Genomic DNA, 18,400 nt, shown 5'->3' on the forward strand with positions numbered 1-18,400 from the left:
CCTGCGGCGCGTCGGTGACGGCTCCGTTACGTCACGCTACCCCAAAATCACAAACTGCTGTCTGCAGAAGTTCAACATTTTGAAGAGAAAAACATTGCAAGTCCAATCCCATCTATTTTCAATAATGTCTCTTTAAACAAACTACAATCAAACTGTTGAATAAGACAAATGTTTTTTGTTTTGTTTTTAGTCGCAGTGGGTCAGAACAGAAAGGCCACAGGCTCCTGTAATCTGAGGGAAAACTACTAAAATCTTATTTCAGGCACGGAGCCAGTCAGCTAAACAAAGTTACTGTCCGCAGGGGGAATACTGACAGATCCTGAAAAAAGCCAGAATCAGTAGTGAAGTTCTGCAGATTTCCAGCAGTGCCAACACGAAACACACACATGTGTGTGTGTTTATGGCTGGGCCCTGCAGCCCTCTGAGACTGAAAGGCTCCACTGTGCTGCGCTGGTGGGAGTGAACTCCTGACCCGCACATAGCAGCTCCGCTCTCGTGACAATCGCATCAAAACAAAAACCATCTTTATCCGGACGGTCTGAAAGTGGGGCCGTTTTCCAGCGTACCTGTCCTCCGCTGCCTCCTTAACCCCCCGCTGTGCTCCGCCCTGCAGCCGTGCGCTCCCGCCTCCTGCGCCTCCGCTCCCTGTGGGACGAGATCCGGCAGCGAGCCGAGGAGAGGGAGGGGAAGCTCAACGACGTCCTGGACCTGGCCGGGAAGTTCTGGGCCGACGTGGCGGCGCTGCTGAGCACGCTCCGGGACTCCCAGGACATCGTGAGGGAGCTGGAGGACCCCGGCGTGGATCCGTCGCTCATCAAACAGCAGATCGAAGCGGCCGAGGTGTGAAGGAGTCAAAGGAAGCCTCGCTTTGTGTTACCAGCTTCAGTCTGCTCACTTAACTCAATGTGACGTCTCTTCGTCCACAAAGGCCATCAAGGCAGAGACCGACGGCCTGAGGGAGGAGCTGGAGTTTGTCAGGACCCTCGGGGCTGACCTCATCTTTGCCTGTGGGGAAACAGAGAAGCCTGAAGTCAAGAAGACCATCGACGAGGTCAGAAATCCCCCATGAGACTGTTGATGAAGACGCAGAACTTCTCTTCTGACTTCCTGTTGTCTCCTGGCAGATGAACGCGGCCTGGGAGGGTCTGAACCGAACATGGAGGGAGCGGATGGAGAGGCTGGAGGAGGCCATGACCGCCTCCGTTCAATACCAGGATGCTCTGCAGGTTTGGACAGCTCAGCTCTGCTCCTCCTTTCCCAGCAGCAGCTGGGTGTTTGTTTTCAATCAGGCTTATGAGGATTGATCATGAGATCATTTTCCATGTTCGGTTCCAGAGAGTTTGTTTTCTAATTCCTCCCTGTTGAAGGTATTTCTGGTATTTTTGCTTCAGCTTTGCGACATTTACTGTTTGGCTTCAGAGAGATTTATATCGACAGCTGAATTTATTTCAGGCTCTGATGAAATTCTGCCTCAGCTTTCTAGTTTTACTCTATATTGACAAAAGACAATGAGACAGTTGTGTGATCCGGAGCTCGTGTTTTAATTTGAAATGCTTTAGTCTAAATGCCGTAACTGTGATCTGATCTGGCTTTCAGTCGATGTTCGACTACCTGGACAACGCCGTGATCAAACTGTGCGACATGTCGACTGTGGGAACAGATCTGGGAACAGTCAAACAGCAGATTGAAGAGCTCAAGGTTGGAACGACAGAAGCTGTGAAACAGTCACCTTTAAACTCTTTCACAAAAGTTAACGGGAGACAAACCTCTTCCTCGCCCCGAGCAGCAGTACAAGGTGGAGGTCTACCAGCAGCAGATCGACATGGAGAAGCTCTGCCACCAGGGGGAGCTGCTGCTGAAGAAGGTGTCGGACCAGACCGACCGGGACATGATCCAAGAACCGCTGACCGAACTCCGGCACTTGTGGGACAACCTGGGGGATAAAATCACTCAGAGACAGGTAGAGAAACCACAGGAAGCGGCGTTTCCCTGTTTCCTGTCTGTCCTCTGCTGACCCTGGAAAGCTGGCAGTGCCAGTCCTCCCTGGCCCTCTGCAGGACTGCTTGTAACTGACAGATGCTTTTCATTACAGCCCAAATATTTGAGTTCCTAATTTTAAGCTGGAACTTCTGTCTCCGTCCCTCCGCAGCACAAGCTGGAGGCGGCGCTGCTGGCTCTGGGGCAGTTCCAGCACGCCCTGTCCGAGCTGCAGGCCTGGCTGAGCCACACACACACCACTCTGGACACACAGCGCCCAGTCAGCTCCGACCCGAAGGCCATCGAGATCGAGCTGGCCAAACACCACGTAGGTTTTCCTTGTTTACAAACGGAAGAAAAGTGTCGGTCTGGTCAGCGCTAAATCCAAGCTGTAGTTTCTAAACATGCTTCAGCCATAACCAGTTCTGCTTAATTGAAGTCTTTCTCCACTCTGGCTGTCCCAGGTTCTGCGTAATGATGTGCTGTCCCACCACGCCACGGTGGAGACTGTGAACGGCGCCGGCGCCGAGCTGCTGGAGTCGTCTCCTGGAGATGAAGCCAGTCACCTGAGGGACCAGCTGGATCAGCTCAAACAGAGCTGGGAGAGTTTGCTGCTGAAGACCCAGGAGAGGCAGAAGCTGCTGGAGGCCGCGCTGCAGCAGGTGCTGGACTCAACACACACTGTTTACTGGAGGAGACCAAGAAAATTATCTATTGAACAGGTTCTCTGAAGTGAGAAAAGTACAGATTCTGAAATTATTCAAGAACAAATCGAAATCCAAATTGATCTATGAAAACTCCACGTCATGACGCTCCATGTTTTCCTAATGTGACCCTCACCTGCAGCTCCACTCATCAACGGGTTTCTTTCGTAGGCTGAAGGTTTCCATGGAGAGCTGGAGGAGTTCCTCCAGTGGCTGAGGAGGACGGAGAGCCAGCTGTCTGCTGCCAAGCCGACAGGCGGACTCCCTGAGACCGCCAGGGAGCAGCTCCAGCAGCACATGGTAACGCCGTCTCTCGCATTACAGCATCACACTGGAAAACCTTGAATGATGGGAAATTCAATCTATCAATCCTGTATAGTGAGATTAAATTCTCTTGAAATGAGTTTCTTAAACTTACACAAACATTAAAGATCATATGTGTCTTTCAGGGCAGAAAATCGAGCTCCTTATTGATCCTGTCTTATTTTATCCTTGAAGTCATCCAACATTCGCTCCATCAGACACACGAGCCATTTAGGAATAGTGCTAAACACAAACCCTCCCTTTTAAATCTGCTTCTCAGCCCCTGAACTCGGCTTCTATTTGCCTGTACGGCATCTTAGTGGTAACATTTAAAGGTGTGGCTCAATTTGTCACAACACACGTCGAGCAGATGCTCAGAGTATCGGCTTACAGACACTCATCCGTTTACACTCGGGGACGTTTGGCAGATGGCGACTCTGAAACTTTCATGTCCTTCATTGTTGTGGAAGCAGCCGGTGACGCCGGTCTCTTGGTGTTTGTGCAGGAGCTCCAGACCCAGCTGACGCAGCGAGGAGACCAGTACCACCGCCTGCTGGACCAGGGAGAGTCCATGCTGCTGGCCCGTGGAGGAGAGGACGCCGGGCCCGGCACCACGCAGACCCAGCAGAACCTGGCCATGCTGCAGAACAAGTGGGCCAGCCTCAACGCCAAGATGGACGACCGCAGGGTACGGCTGCCTGGACCCACTTGACTTTCCCCTCTCGTCACGGTTTTTGTTTATTCTCTTGATAAATCGGACTCTTCAAACCTTCCAGGGGAAGCTGGAGGAGGCGGTTTCGTTGGCCACCGGCTTTCAGACGTCTCTGCAGGACACCATCAACTGGCTGACCCAGGCCGAGCAGACCCTGAACATGGCTCAGCCCCCGAGCCTCATATTGGACACAGTCCTCTTCCAGATCGACGAGCACAAGGTAGATCCCTCATCCCCGTGTGAATGTTGGCCTCACTGTGCGTCGTCGGTGTTAACACGTCTCTGTGCGCGTCCAGGTGTTTGTGAACGAGGTGAACACCCACAGGGAGCAGGTCCTGGCTCTGGAGAAGGCCGGCTCTCAGCTTCGCTTTGCCAGCCTGAAGCAGGACGTGGTTCTCATCAAGAACCTGCTGCTCAGCGTCCAGGCGCGATGGGACAAGCTGGTCCAGAGGTCACTGGACCGCGGGCGACACCTGGACGAGGCCCGCAAACGAGCCAAACAGGTAAAATATGGAAGCTCCTATCATGATGAGCCTGCAAGGATGACCATCCATAACTAATAATTTCCTTCCTTTTAATGAAGGAGTGGAATCCATTTGTATTCTTCACATCAAATTAATTGAAATGTGTGTATTTTGAACCTTTGTCTTCAGTTCCATGAGGCCTGGAGGAAACTGACTGACTGGTTGGAAGAAGCTGAGAAGAGGCTGGACTCAGAGCTGGAGATCTCCAACGAGCCAGATAAGATCAAAGTGCAACTGACCAAACACAAGGTAAGATCCGAGGCAGTGACAGAGATCAGGCGGCGCCAGAGGAGTCAAGACTTCATCCTCGCTCGGTTTTTTTCACCTGTGCAGGAGTTTCAGAAGGCGCTGGGATCCAAGCAGCCAGTTTACGACACCACGGTGAGGTCTGGGAAGGCCATGAGGGACAAAGCTCAGCTGCCTGCAGACACTCAGAAACTGGATCACCTGGTGGGAGAAGTCCGGGACAAGTGGGACACCGTCTGCGGCAAGAGTGTGGAGAGGTGAAGGGGGACGAGGGACAGACACTGAAACCGATATATTCTGCTCCAGACGTCAGAATGGAGTCATACTGAAAGTGTTTTTTTTTTTTTTTTTCCTGCTTCATCCAGACAACACAAGCTGGAGGAGGCTCTGCTGTTCTCAGGTCAGTTTGCTGAGGCGCTGCAGGCTTTGGTGGACTGGCTGTACCGAGTGGAGCCCCAGCTGGCCGAAGACCAGCCGGTCCACGGAGACCTGGATCTGGTGTCCAACCTCATGGACTCCCATAAGGTGTGTGCATGATGGAGGTTTTCTACACACACTTTAGGTTTTCCAGTGCGAGAGCTTCATGGCTGCTTCTGTTGACCCTCCAGGCTTTCCAGAAAGACCTGGGGAAGAGAACCAGCAGCGTTCAGGCGCTGAAGCGATCGGCTCGCGAGCTGATGGAAACCGGCCGGGACGACACGGCGTGGGTCAAAGTTCAGGTTCAGGAGCTGAGCAACCGCTGGGACACGGTGTGCGCCCTGTCCGTCACCAAGCAGACCCGCCTCCAGCAGGCGCTCAAACAGGTCAGAGCGGAAGCAGCGCAGCTCAGGCCACTCCCGGCCGTCCCGCCTCGCTCACCATCTCATCCTGCTCTGCTCAGGCGGAGGAGTTTCGCACGGCGGTGCAGGTGCTCCTGGAGTGGCTGTCGGAGGCCGAGCAGACGCTCCGTTTCCGCGGCGTCCTCCCCGAGGAGGCGGAGACCCTGCAGGCGCTGCTGCACACACACCGGGACTTCATGGGCACCGTGGAGGAGAAGAGGGCGGATGTGAACAAAGCTGCCGGGATGGGAGAAGGCATCCTGACCGTGTGTCACCCCGACTCCATCACCACCATCAAACACTGGATCACCATCATCAGGGCGCGCTTCGAAGAGGTCAGGAAGGGTCACGCCCAGGCTCTGAAGCTTTGCAGCACTTTTATCTATCGCTGATATTGACGAACCTCTCCGGGTCTGCAGGTGCTGACGTGGGCCAAACAGCACGAGCAGCGGTTGGAGACGGCGCTGACCGAAGTGCTCAACAACGCCAACCTGCTGGAGGAGCTGTTGTCATGGTTACAGTTTGCTGAGACCACGTTGGTCCAGAGAGACACGGATCCGCTTCCTCAGGACATCCCACAACTGAAAACACTCATCACAGAGCACCAGGTGTGTTTGTGTTTCTCTCCGGCTATGTGTGTGTGTGTGTGTCGGCAGGAGTTACTCAGTGCCGCTGTGTGTTGTTGTCAGATGTTCATGGAGGAGATGACGAGGAAGCAGCCGGACGTGGACAAAGTGACAAAGACGTACAAACGGAAACCCGCTGAGCCTCCCAGCAGCCTGGCTGAGAGGAGAGGCGCTCGTACGTCGCCTGCGTTTCTCTTGAAACGTCGTCTTATCCAACCGTCTGCACGTCAGGCGCCGCTCACTCCGCTGCTTTTACCTTTTGTCCTCGACAGGCAAACACCATCATCATCAGCAGCAGCAGCAGCACCAGCAGCAGCATCAGGCCGCCATGCAGGTTTCTGGAGGAAACCCGCGGCTGAACCAGCTGTGTGCACGGTGGCAGCAGGTGTGGCTGCTCGCCCTCGACCGCCAGCGCAAACTCAACGACGCTCTGGATCGGCTGGAGGAGGTACGCCCCATGTTTAGCAGACAGAATCAGAGCTTGAGAGTCAAACCAGCTGTGGGATTGGAAAGTTAATGTAACCAGGAAGGATGAACATTTTCCCTGTTTTTAAAACTTTAGCATTATCTTCTTATAATGAAAGTATTTTCAACCTGGTGTTTTATTTTTCTCTATAGTGGAAAGACGACAACGATTTCACTGTTTCCTGGTTAACTGTAACATCATTCATCCATTTCCAGCTCAAGGAGTTTGCCAACTTCGACTTCGACGTGTGGAGGAAGAAGTACATGCGCTGGATGAACCATAAGAAGTCCCGCGTCATGGATTTCTTCAGACGCATCGACAAGGACCAAGACGGGAAGATCACCCGGCAGGAGTTCATCGACGGCATCTTAGCTTCCAGTACGACGTTTCCTCCAATCGGCGTTAAAGAGCAGGAAGTTGTTTTCTGTCTACCCTGACGTTGACATAGATCTCTCTTGTTTTCTCTCCGTCCTCTGCAGAGTTCCCAACCAGTAAACTGGAGATGACGGCCGTGGCGGACATCTTCGACAGAGATGGAGACGGTTACATCGACTACTACGAGTTTGTTGCCGCCCTGCATCCCAACAAGGACGCATACAGACCGACGACCGACGCCGATAAGATCGAGGACGAGGTGAGTTGGACCCGAGGGACACGAGCGGACGCAGAAACGCAGATGAGACGTTCGCTGACGCCGTGCTTTACTCGTCTGCCGCGCAGGTTACCCGACAGGTGGCGCAGTGTAAATGTGCCAAGAGGTTCCAGGTGGAGCAGATCGGAGAGAACAAGTACCGGGTATGTTCGGCTCAGTCTCACCCACATCATGGACACGTTAAGATACAGCTGGAGATTACTTTACAATCCTTTTGAATCTGTAGTTGTTAAAAGATCTGTGTCAATGTTTGCCAGAAGTCTTAAAGTTATGTTTACTTTAATTGAGATGTGTTCAAACAGAATGCAACCGTTAGCTCAGATTTTTAATTTCTGATTCAAATGTGATTAACTTGAACTACAATAGAGAGAAAAAGTGAGCTGTCATGTAATGTTTGATCCAGTTCTGATCAGTAGAAGGTGTCTCATTCACAACTGGCTGAATTCACATCAGGCATCAATTAACTCCTCAGTGTAACTTCACAGTGTTTCCAATGTATGTGTGTTTGTGTGTGTTCATCTCACATCATGGTGTATTCATACATGTCATAATATTGTGACATTAATTCATTAACATGTTTATAACCTCTCACAGCTCTGCCAGTTTCGTCACAACATTAATCAGTGAATGTGTCGGCGCAGATACACACTGGCGTTCTGGGAGTTCACGCCTCTTTTCTTTAACTCTTCACAAGAGATTCACTGAATCAACAAAGTCTCACGGACAATTTAACTTTATTTTCATAATAAAGCTTCGGGATGAATTTAAATTTACTTGCAGATAAACTGGGTCTGGACGTGGATTCAGGACTCGAGCTGGAAGGAGCTGTTTAATAACAAACCATCAGCAAATAGTCCCTCAGGCTGTCGTTTTGAAGCTGAGGGAAATATAATCCTTTCCCAGCAGCCTGTGTGTGTGTCTGTGCAGCATTTCACCGTACAACACAAACTCAGTGTGTCAGTTTTCAGCAGAACTTCCAGGATCGGTCGTCTCTTCCTCTGCTGCAGTTTGTATGTCTGCTCCATCATTACCCACCGGGTGATGATATCCAGTGTCAGAATGCTGCACACTGGAGGAAACTCATCGTTGCGTGTGTGTGTGTGTGTGTGTGTGTGTGTTTCTCTGCCTGCATTGTTTTTTTTTTTGTTTTGATTTGTTTTTTCTGTTCCTGTCTTTGCCAGTGTGGCCAGGTCTGAAAGACAAAATTAGAACTCAAAAATCCCATCAGAAATAACAGAATAATTATTCAAAATTACCCAAAATAGGTGTCCAAATATCTCTTTACTAAACTGACATATTTTAACTTTAAGCATGACTACCTACTGCCACATTATTCTGTCTTTTCCATTATTTAGTTTATTTTCTTCCCTTCAGCTTACTGGATGTCATGCTCAGCATATTTTCCTCATCTATTATACAAATCCTCACATAAAATACGGTTTTATTCAGATTGTTACCTGTATTCATAGATATTATTCATGTGATCTGGATGCACAATAGGTCAGTTAGAGCCCAACATTAACAAAAAAGGCAGATTCCAGAGGAAAACTTCAGACCTGGCAATCCTGTTTTTCACCTCTCATCATCATTCATTATCAGATTTCTAAAAGCACATGTTCACTCATCCACCTTCCTGCTTTCACCACTAACAGAAGATGAGAACCAGCTCCACATTGTTCACAGACGAAACATTTTTTTCTGTTTGTGTTGTTTCATTCTTGCTCTTGTCTCTTTCTCCTTGTGTTCCTCTGCTCCGTGTCTCCGGGATTTATTGTAGTTCTTCCTCGGAAACCAGGTAACGTAACGTGAGCGCCGCTGCTGTGAATGAGTGAGTGAGATCTGCTCGCCAGTTCAGGAGATACAAAGAAGTGCAAATCCAGCTTCCTGTGGAGGCCTGGTGTAACGCAGTGAGAGATAATACACACTTTCTCACGTGTTGTGTTGTGCTGAAATATGCAAGACCAAATTTCCTGTAAAATAATCCAGTGGCAGAAGAGAACCTTGAACCAGAGAGGGGATCATTCCCCATCTGACAAATCAGAACCTTGATTTAAACAGTTAGATAAAAAGTTGCTTGTCTAAAAGCAGAAGCGCTTCTTTGTGTCTTTGGAGTGTGTGAGCAGGTTTCCCGTCCTCTTGTGTTCTTGCTGTGATTTGTTGAGTGTTGAAAGTGACAAATTGCACAATGGGAAGCGGGCGCCGGTGACGTGGCTGAAGTGGTAATTAGCGGTCGAGTGATATATTGAGCGCTTTGATCTGAAGCTGGGAGGTAAATCACGCTGCTGGGAGAGAGAGAGATCCGGGAAACTCCTCCGGGGCTGGAATGGCTTTGGTCATTTTGGGATCTGCTTTGCTGTGATGGTTTCAGGAATCAAAACTCCTGATTTTGAGCTGTTTGATGATAATCTGTAGACATGTGAGCCGCTGGGTGAACCGGGCTGAAATCTCTACCTCAAGAGTTTTTGCATGTTTTTTTTTTTTTTTCTGTTGATGCATGAAGTAGACTTGATGATCTCCTCACATTTGGGATTCTTGAATAATCAAAAGTGATAAATCAGTCGTCTGATGATTGCTTCACTCACCGTCTGTCTGTCGTCCTCGTCTTCTGCGGACTTCCTCAGTTCGGAGACTCTCAGCAGCTGCGCCTGGTGAGGATCCTGCGCAGCACGGTGATGGTGAGAGTGGGAGGAGGCTGGATGGCGCTGGACGAGTTTCTGGTGAAGAATGACCCCTGCAGAGGTGAGCGACCTTTACAGACCAGCAGAAGATACTTCCTCCCACTGCTAGCCACCCGACTTTACACAGACACACACAGTTTTAGTTTAATGACCGTTATAACGGTGAGTTTCCTTCACACACCACTAGATGGCGGTCAGATACCGCTGGTGGAATTCGTACCATAGTTTCAGAATCGGCTCTGAAGTCTCACTGCTAATGAGCCAAAACGAAGAGAAAGTTCAACCAGTTAAAAAAAAAAAACAAACACACACTCACTGTGCTCTTCAGACACACACACTGTCTGTAAAACCTTTGTCACGTTGTCTGTCAGCAGGTGAAGCAGCGATGTGCTGCAGCCGCTCACTTTTCTCTCCGCTGACGTCGGTGTATCTGTCGTTCTCCCCGGAGTCGTGTCTCTCTTTCTCTCTCTCTCTCTCTCTCTCTCCGAAGGAGCTCTCCATCCCTCCCTCCGTCCCCTGGGTGTCTCTGTCCTCTCTTCATTCTCTGATATTAAACTGTAGTGCTGCATGGTGCATGGTCCTCAGTTCTCTCCTCTTCCTTCCCCCTTTCTCTTTCTCCCTCCCTCTCCCCCTTTTTCTCTTTCCTCAGTGCAACATCCCGGACTTAAGATCCTCCGCTCCGATTCCAGTAGCTCCATCTCATCTCGTATAGGTTGGACTTCTCCTCTCTCTCTCTCACGCTTTCTCCTAACTGCCTGTCTTTCCTCCATCCGGTTTGTTTTGAGTCGTTTCCTCCTGGACTCTCTCCACCGGGGCTCTTGTTCTCCTCCATCACTGTTCCTCTCCTCCTTCAGTTTGTTGGTTTGGCCTTGTTGCTGTGCCTTGCTGACTGTGATCACCTGACTAACGTTATGTCTCCCTCACTCTCCTGACCTCCTCCTCCTCCTCCTCCTCCTCCTCCTCCTCTTGGCTGTTGCAGCTCATGCAAGCTCAGAAATCCTGACTTTAAACACATTTTAGGGTGTCCGACAGTCGCTGGTCAGCTGTGTGTGAGTGTATGTTTGTGTGTGTGTGGAGAGGTTTTCTCACGGTTTTAAGCAGTGTTTCCTCCAAAGATGGTGTGTGTGTGAGAAGAGATACCTTTGTGTGTGTGTGTGTTTCTTCATTCCACCTCCAGCATGCTGTTATTTCACACTGTCTCTTGTGTCTCTTAGTGACAGTCACTCCTGGCTATTTCTGCTGCCGAGGTATCTACTCTTCCTCCCTGTCTCTCACTCCATCCCTCTCACCCTCCATCAGTGTGTCCAGCTGTCAGCCTCCATCTTTAACACACACACAGCGGTCCTGTCTGTCTGTCTCCATATATCTGTGTTTAAACCTGGTCAGGTTTGTGCGTCGGTCTTGTCTGTGTGCGTCATGTCTGCATCCTGCTTCCTTCACTCACGATAAAAGCACGACTTGGTCAAGCCCTGGTCTTTTTAACAAACTTCTATTAGAATATTCCTTGACTTTTTCATTAAAAAAAAAAAAAAAAATCAGATTGAGAGTTAAATCTCAGTAAAATGTGCCAAACTAAATTCTTTCAAGGCCACTGTGTCTCGTTTGTATTTGTGTGTTTTTGGAGAGAGAGAGAGAGAGTGTAGAGACTGAGGCTCGGCCCTCAGGAGGGACGGTGTGCAGACCTGGGCGTGGCCAGCCTGGGTTTCCTAATAACGCTGGCTTCCACCGCGCCTCCTTTAACTGTGATGGCTGGTTGGTGGGAGACACAATTACAGGGTGCACCTTGGTGGCTGGCTTTGAGGGGGGAGCGTAATTGCAGGGTGCACCCGTTCCATGGAATGGCCCTGCTGTTGGGTTTCTGCGAGGCCTGAAGCTGCTTCAGCGAGCTGCAGCCCTCCTCTTCTCTCTCATTCACCCTCTGAACTCCTCATCCTCTCTCTGTTCTGTCGGTCTCTCCTCAACCATTCCCTCTCCTCTCTCTCTCTCTCTCTCCTCCTGGCTGGCTTCTCCAGGCTTGTTGTCGTCCGCTGAGGCTGCTGCACTGATTTCTGTACGAGAATGCCGCTGAGTGTCTTTTTTGAAGAAGGGAGAAACCCTGAATGTCTGGGCTCTCTCCCGCTGAGCACAAACCAGGCATGAGTATTTATTTATACACACACACACACACACACTGTGTATAGACACAGCAGAGCTGAGTTGCTCCTTTGCAGCAAGAAGTCGAGATTGACTGGAAATCGATGAGCTTGTTGGAGAAGAGAGGCTGTGCTTTGCTCTCGGCGCTCTCAGACGTAAATACGCAATGAAAGTGTGTCACACAGTGTTTTCTCAGTTCAGAACCTTTGAAAGCGTCACTCAAAAACCAGAAGTGACGTCTCCAAATCCCGACCACGCCAGCTGCTGACTTTCGTTGCGTATGAGATTAATTCCCTCCTCCCTCTGCACACACACACACACACACACCTGCTAAAGACAACCTAACCAAAGTGTGGTAACAACCTCCCGAACCCCCGAGCCCTCACGTGCACTCTCAGACAAAACATGCACCGACTCTGAAGGCTGCAGCCAAGGAAGCACCGACTCTCCCCGTCACTCTGCTCGCTGCCTCTGCCGCCCCCTGCTGGAGGACGAACTGCCTGCAGTGGTCAGAGCCGCTAACTTCTCCTCCTCGCTCTCCGCCCCTCCGTCTGTCTGCCTGTTTCTCTGCAGCTCGAGGTCGAACCAACCTGGAGCTGAGGGAGAAGTTCATCCTTCCCGAGGGAGCGTCTCAGGGTCTGGCCGCCTTCCGCTCCCGCGGCCGGCGCTCCAAACCGGGCTCTCGCAACGCCTCGCCCACCCGCTCCTCCTCGTCGGCCTCGCACAGCGGCGCCTCCCTTCCATCCGCCCCCTCCGCCCCGGCCACACCCACGGCCTCGGCGTCGTCCAGGGTAAGAGCGGCCAGCCGCCACTCCCGAGTGTGAAGCTTCATTTTCCGGATGTGTTTTTCTCCATTGCTCATCAGCCAGCAACACAAAACAATAAGCAAACCTTCACTGCACATGACTGTCCCGACAGTAAGTTCTCACAAAATGCGGCGGACTGTAAGACCTGTGATTGGCCACCAGGTTTGAGTCTCTGACCAAACTCATCTTCAACACTGATGAGTTTCAGCTGAAGCCAGATGTGGCCTGAGATTGTCGTCTCATATAAACCCACACAGCATCAGTCTGATCACTTTCTTCAGTAAACTGGACATAATCTGATCAGCTGATCTGAAAGAATTAAAACAAAGTGACCCTATGAATGCAGCCGTCCAACACTGACACGCCACAGTGGATTTTCTGAATACATAGTGACTGTCGCTGCATTATGTTTCAATAACTGTGACTGATTATTCTTAGAACGGTCAAACCAATAATTGAAAATCCTCAGTAGTTCACGTTTTCATGTTCATCCTCGTCAGTAAACGCATCGTTTCCAGTAGAAAGCATCCGTCTGCTCCTTGTTTTTCATGTGTCGGCGCTGTTTGTCATGTTATTACTGTGTTGAAGCAGTTCTGTCAGTGTTCACACATCGGTGACCTTATGTGTGTATTTCTACGGGTTTTTGTTCCACGTTGTTCATCTGTTGTCGTCCTCCTGTTGTCAGAAATCACTGCATCCTTAACCGTGAATTTTTATTTTTTTGTTCTTTGTGTTTTTTCTCCATCTTTGTGCCTTTTTCCCCTCGTTCCTTTCTCCCCGCTGACCTGGATTCAAAACGTCCCTCCTGCGCTGCTGGTTTTAAAAAAAATATAAATCAAAATCTGCTGCTGCTGCTGCTGCACAAAAAAAAAAAAAAAAAAAACATTTTGCTGCACTCCCTCACACCTGATCACTCCTCCCCCCCCCCGCCATTATTCCCTCCCTTCTGCCTCCATTCGCACCTCCCCTTGGCTGCTTTGCTTTCCTCCTCCCGACCCTTCCTTCCTCCTTCCTTCCTTCCTTCCCTTCCTCCCTTCAGTCCTCCCACACTCACTCTCGTGACTATGCCAAGCCCTGGCTGGCACACAGTAAAACTCCAACGCCCACCAAGTGCCACTGCTGCCCAGATCTCGGTCACAACCACAGCACTCCTGGGCACGAGGTAACACACTCACCCCCCTCCACCTCCACCTCCCGGTCCCACCCAACCACCCTAACTCAACCCCTAATGCACTAACGCACACTCCTGGTGCTCACGTCCCGCTGCGTAAGAGCTGCTGCTGCTTCTGAGTTTTAGATCAAAGATGATAAATATGATGTGAACTAAAAATCAGAACTCCACTCTGGAGAATAGTTATGGTGAGAAAGTCCTAAAAGTTACTGAGTTTTTGCTCAAGTAAATAGATTTTTTTCCAAGACATCAACTAAAGAAAACCTTTTCTTTTTATTTGGCTGCATTTTAATGCTTCATGTGTCAGAAAACTGAACCTTTTCGAGTTTCAGAGTGTTGATTAGAAGAAAACTTTGAGATTTCTAATGTTCCAAGAAAACAAAAAGAATATTTTGTCATTTCAAAAACATCAAATGTGGACGATGTCGTAGTTTATGTGAAGCAGTAGTGAAATTGCAGTGGTCAGTCTCCGTGTTTAGTTTTCATTTTTTAATATGTGTGTGTAGATCGTTTTGTGTCTCCATGATTTGCTGTTTGTTGACGTGTAGACGAGTTCATGTTAGAAAACGAGTCTGTTTGGTTGATAACTGATTGGCCCCTGCAGGGGGGGCCATCGGGGTCCAAACTGAAGCGGCCGCCGTTCCACTCGAGCCGAGGCTCGCTGACGGGAGAGAACGGAGGAACGTCACACACCAGCAAACCGTCACGAACCGGTGAGACACACTCCCTCCTCACTGTCGGCTTTTCTTCGTCTGTCTGAAGTTTAGTTGTTAGTTTATTTCCTCGTGGCGCCCTCTGGAGGACTGACGGCCAAATGTTTCGGTTTGGTTAAGAAAAAATAAACTTTTTTGATGTTCTGATTAGAAACAAGCAGAAAAGATTAGATTCCGAATCATACAAGGAGAAAAAGCATAGTTCAGAGAAATGAAGCAATCATAAAGAAAAACAATGTGACCTTTTGTAAATTCATGAGGATTAAAGCGCCGCTGTGGAAACTGCTGTCTGACGTCAGTCACATTTCCAGAGGATGAATGTCTGTGGTGGTTTTTCCTTCGTCCAGATCCAAAGCGAGGGGCGTCCACGGCCAGCGGTCCGGCCAGCCGCGCCGGCAGCCGCGCCGGCAGCAGGGCGAGCAGCCGCCGCGGCAGCGACGCCTCGGACGCGTCGGAGCTGCAGGACGCTCGCTCCGTCTGCTCCGACACGTCGGACACCCCCAGGCGGCCGGGCGGCGGGGCCAAGCCCTCCAAGATCCCCACCATCTCCAAGAAGGCGCCCAGCCCAAAGACCACCGGCTCGGCCAAGAAATAAGCTTGGAGTGACACCGACGAGCCCGCCCAACGAGGGGGGGGGGGGCCGCCGTCTTCAGCCGCAGTGGGTGCACCAGCAAATGGACCATCCATCCATAGGGCTCCGCCACAATCTGTGCACTATGACTAATGCTTTGAGGGGAGAGAAGGAGGCGGACACGGCGAGCGACTCCTCCTCACTCTTTCCCCCGTCTGTTAGAGCGACTGCACAAGAGGAGGGGGGGGGGGGGCGTCGACACCGACTTCACCCCTTTAAGAAGCGACCCCCGTTTGCCTTCCAGCCTCCTGCTCCTTCTCTCCAACGTTCCCCACCTGCGAGGAACGACCACGGACTGATCTGACGTGATGCTGCCTTACTTTGTGTTCCACACATCTGTCGCCACTGCTTCACACCACAGAAATGCACTCTTAACACCGAGGCGGGGGTCACGCCACCGCCACCGCCGCCATGGCTACCAAAACGACGACGACGACGACGACGATACAGGCCTAAGGCATTCAGGAACAACAAAACAAGAAAAGAATTGTGGGTAAATATTTTGGCTCGTGGGTCAGATGCCTCAACGATGAGTTCACAAAGAAAATATGCAACGACTGCCATGTCGCTTCCTCGGACTGGTGAGCAGAAAGGGTCACCTCAGCAGGTCTGCAAAAGGCAGGAAACACACACACACACACACACAGGAAAGACACACACGTCCAACCTCAGACTCGGGGGGGGGGGGCTTAGTGGTGGCGGTGCTGCACACTCAAACACCGCAGAGAAGACTCCTCCCGGCCGCAGGAACGTCGGCGGTGCGGTTTCCTCACACAGACATCACAAACCGGCAATAGGAAGGACTATTTTTACTGCGACACACTGCAGCGAACAAACAGCACAGTACTGACAGTACGAGACACGTGTAACCTGACCCCATGTTAACGTTCAGCCCAGCAACCAGCATGCACTAACCGTCTCTTCCTCTGCAGTCTCACCTGGGAGCGTCGCCACTGTGTTGCCTTTAGCAGCCCAGCAGCACACACACACACACACACACACACACACTGACACAGAGATGGAGTGGCGTGTATCATGTGTCTTTGTTACAGGAATATTAGAGGTCATTGACTTGAGTCACTGTATGCAAAACTTTTAATTTGCGAATGTCATTTTGTTTTTCTGGTTAATTTATAATCCAGTTGTACTTTTGTTATCTAGCTTGAGAGAAAGATCTATTTATTTTTCAGTTCCGTGTCTTATCTCCATTGGCAGAGTGATCTAGTATTATGGGGAAAGGATGTTTTCTTGTTTGTTTTTTTTTTTTTTTGTACCACTCCGCTCTCCTGACATGAATTGTGTGTAAAGTGTGCTTTGACTTCGTTGTAACATTACTTTACTCACTAGGTCTCTGATTCTAGTGGCAGCCTTCTTTGTTAAATTTTCTTTATTGCTAATGATGACAATTTCCTGACCACGACCAAAGGGGTTTGCCCTTCATGTGTAGAAACAACTGCAGTTATGAATGACAGGAGACCCGGGCAGAACGGACCAATGAGAGTGGGTTTTCCCCCCCCTCGCGGCCCCTCCCCCTCGGCGTCTCTTCTTCTAGGATTTTTTTTTTTGTTGTTGTTGTTAATTTTCGAATGTCCTGTGGTTAGCGGGGCCGAGTTGTCTCTGTGTGTAATCTCGGTGGGAGAGATGAAGTCTATGAAAACTAATGGAATTACAGTCCGAACGAAAGACATCTTAAGGTGATTTTTATTTATTTATTGTCTCTCTGAGTGGCGGGGGCATCGGAGGCGCGGGACACAGTCCACCTTTTGACGCTGTGCTACTCTGTGTGATGATAACGCGGGGGGTGGGGAGGGGGGCTACGAGGAGTCAATTCTGTAAAAGTAAAAAAAAAAAAAAACTAAAATTATAAACAATTTTTTGTTCTGTTTTTGTATTAAAAATATGCTTGCAGTAAAAAAAAACTGTCTCCTATTTGGTTTGTGGGAAGTTGAACGCTGCTCAGTGTGAAGGTGAGTTTAATATTTTCAGATTTCTGACTGAAACATGGACATTTCGAGAGCCGTATAAGCATACAAGAGGGGAAAAATCAAATAGAAAATTAGCCTCGTGCAGTTTTTAATTCAAGGACGTGATTTATCTTTGAAATTATAGTTTAGAAAAATCTTGTCAAGTTTTACTTTCGACTGTTCTTCGGAAATCAAACATGAAGGTGATTATGATTGATCTCTTTAAAACTATCCTGTCATGTACGGTGGAGAGTTCAAGAAGAAACAGCTTTTGTTTTTTATAGGTGCACAAAAACACCACATGCCAAAGAATTTGTCAGATCAGTGAGGAATTAAAGAATTGTGTTCAAAAAGATTTCATTACAGGATGTGTCCAGAAAATGAGCCAAAGCTCAGCGTTCTGCCCAAACTGTACGATTCTGCCTCACATCTCATGTTTTGGTGTCAAAATTCAAACCAAGACGAACTTTCTCTACTTATTTGCATGTCTGTAGGAAGTTACATGCCTCCAGCTGGGTTTTTTTTTTTTTTTTCACTCAAACCTCTGGAATATAGTCTTGTTTGAGTCTCCTTAACAATATTAATCTATAACAATGATCAGCATCGGCTCGTCCATCTTTCCTGATCAAAGTTATTTGAAGATATCCGCAACGTTTTCTTTCCTCAGATTCAAAATCCTTAATTTTCAGTTTTTTGTACGTCATGCCTTAAAGCAACACTAAGGAACTTTCAGTTTTCGTTGATTTTGGCGGCGCCAGTGGACAAAAGCGGTAGTGTTTTGCCTGACGGAATACTACAGTTCCCATGAACACTAGCACGCGACGTCGTAAAATGCTGCTCCCGGTGGCGTGCTGTTGAACTGAACTCGCCTTCATTTGTTTCCAGTGGCTGTGTGAAGGACGGATAGCGACAAGGTAATGAATCTAATGATGGCTAAACAATGTTATATCATGATGTGACGCATGCCGTAAAGCAGTCCGCACATTTGGAGTTTTTTAGTGTGCAGGGTTCCTACCACCCTCCTCACAGCTGCTTAGTGCAAATGAAACCAATACTGACGCCCTCAGGCCGTGACAGAGGGGTCATTCAACTAGTTGTAAGTGGATGTATCGTCACAAAAGATATTAAAATGTTTTATTGAGGTTGAAAAGTTCCTTAGTGTCACTTTAAATCTTTTAATAATACAACATTTAGAACTTTACCTGTGTTTTAGGAATCATTTTGAATTGATCGTCCTCTCTGTGTGTTTGGCTCTGTGAACTCACTCCTGCTCAGC

General features: G+C 49.3%; 1 protein-coding gene across 11 annotated transcripts in view; it reads left to right on the top strand.

Moving 5' to 3' along the window:
- The window catches only part of macf1a (microtubule actin crosslinking factor 1a), a 198,271-nt gene extending 182,674 nt beyond the window's left edge, over positions 1-15,597 (top strand). For 4 of the 11 annotated variants that reach the window (XM_030082193.1, XM_030082195.1, XM_030082194.1 and 1 more), the window contains 30 exons: positions 614-840; positions 929-1,051; positions 1,125-1,226; positions 1,597-1,698; positions 1,787-1,960; positions 2,150-2,305; positions 2,442-2,639; positions 2,853-2,981; positions 3,490-3,672; positions 3,761-3,916; positions 3,993-4,199; positions 4,350-4,469; positions 4,554-4,723; positions 4,832-4,991; positions 5,075-5,269; positions 5,347-5,619; positions 5,704-5,892; positions 5,974-6,085; positions 6,183-6,358; positions 6,592-6,754; positions 6,856-7,010; positions 7,097-7,171; positions 8,806-8,823; positions 9,650-9,767; positions 10,356-10,418; positions 10,921-10,953; positions 12,413-12,630; positions 13,685-13,807; positions 14,421-14,529; positions 14,877-15,124. In XM_030082193.1, the coding sequence (XP_029938053.1) occupies positions 614-840; positions 929-1,051; positions 1,125-1,226; positions 1,597-1,698; positions 1,787-1,960; positions 2,150-2,305; positions 2,442-2,639; positions 2,853-2,981; positions 3,490-3,672; positions 3,761-3,916; positions 3,993-4,199; positions 4,350-4,469; positions 4,554-4,723; positions 4,832-4,991; positions 5,075-5,269; positions 5,347-5,619; positions 5,704-5,892; positions 5,974-6,085; positions 6,183-6,358; positions 6,592-6,754; positions 6,856-7,010; positions 7,097-7,171; positions 8,806-8,823; positions 9,650-9,767; positions 10,356-10,418; positions 10,921-10,953; positions 12,413-12,630; positions 13,685-13,807; positions 14,421-14,529; positions 14,877-15,124 (4,475 nt within the window). Of the gene's footprint in view, positions 1-613; positions 841-928; positions 1,052-1,124; positions 1,227-1,596; positions 1,699-1,786; positions 1,961-2,149; positions 2,306-2,441; positions 2,640-2,852; positions 2,982-3,489; positions 3,673-3,760; positions 3,917-3,992; positions 4,200-4,349; positions 4,470-4,553; positions 4,724-4,831; positions 4,992-5,074; positions 5,270-5,346; positions 5,620-5,703; positions 5,893-5,973; positions 6,086-6,182; positions 6,359-6,591; positions 6,755-6,855; positions 7,011-7,096; positions 7,172-8,805; positions 8,824-9,649; positions 9,768-10,355; positions 10,419-10,920; positions 10,954-12,412; positions 12,631-13,684; positions 13,808-14,420; positions 14,530-14,876 lie in introns of all 11 variants that reach the window. The other 7 variants (XM_030082185.1, XM_030082186.1, XM_030082196.1 and 4 more) reach the window with 5 other exon arrangements.
- The last annotated feature ends 2,803 nt before the right edge of the window (positions 15,598-18,400 follow it).

The sequence above is a fragment of the Salarias fasciatus genome, chromosome 22 (assembly GCF_902148845.1).
Source record: "Salarias fasciatus chromosome 22, fSalaFa1.1, whole genome shotgun sequence".
In the NCBI taxonomy this organism is placed as follows: domain Eukaryota; kingdom Metazoa; phylum Chordata; class Actinopteri; order Blenniiformes; family Blenniidae; genus Salarias; species Salarias fasciatus.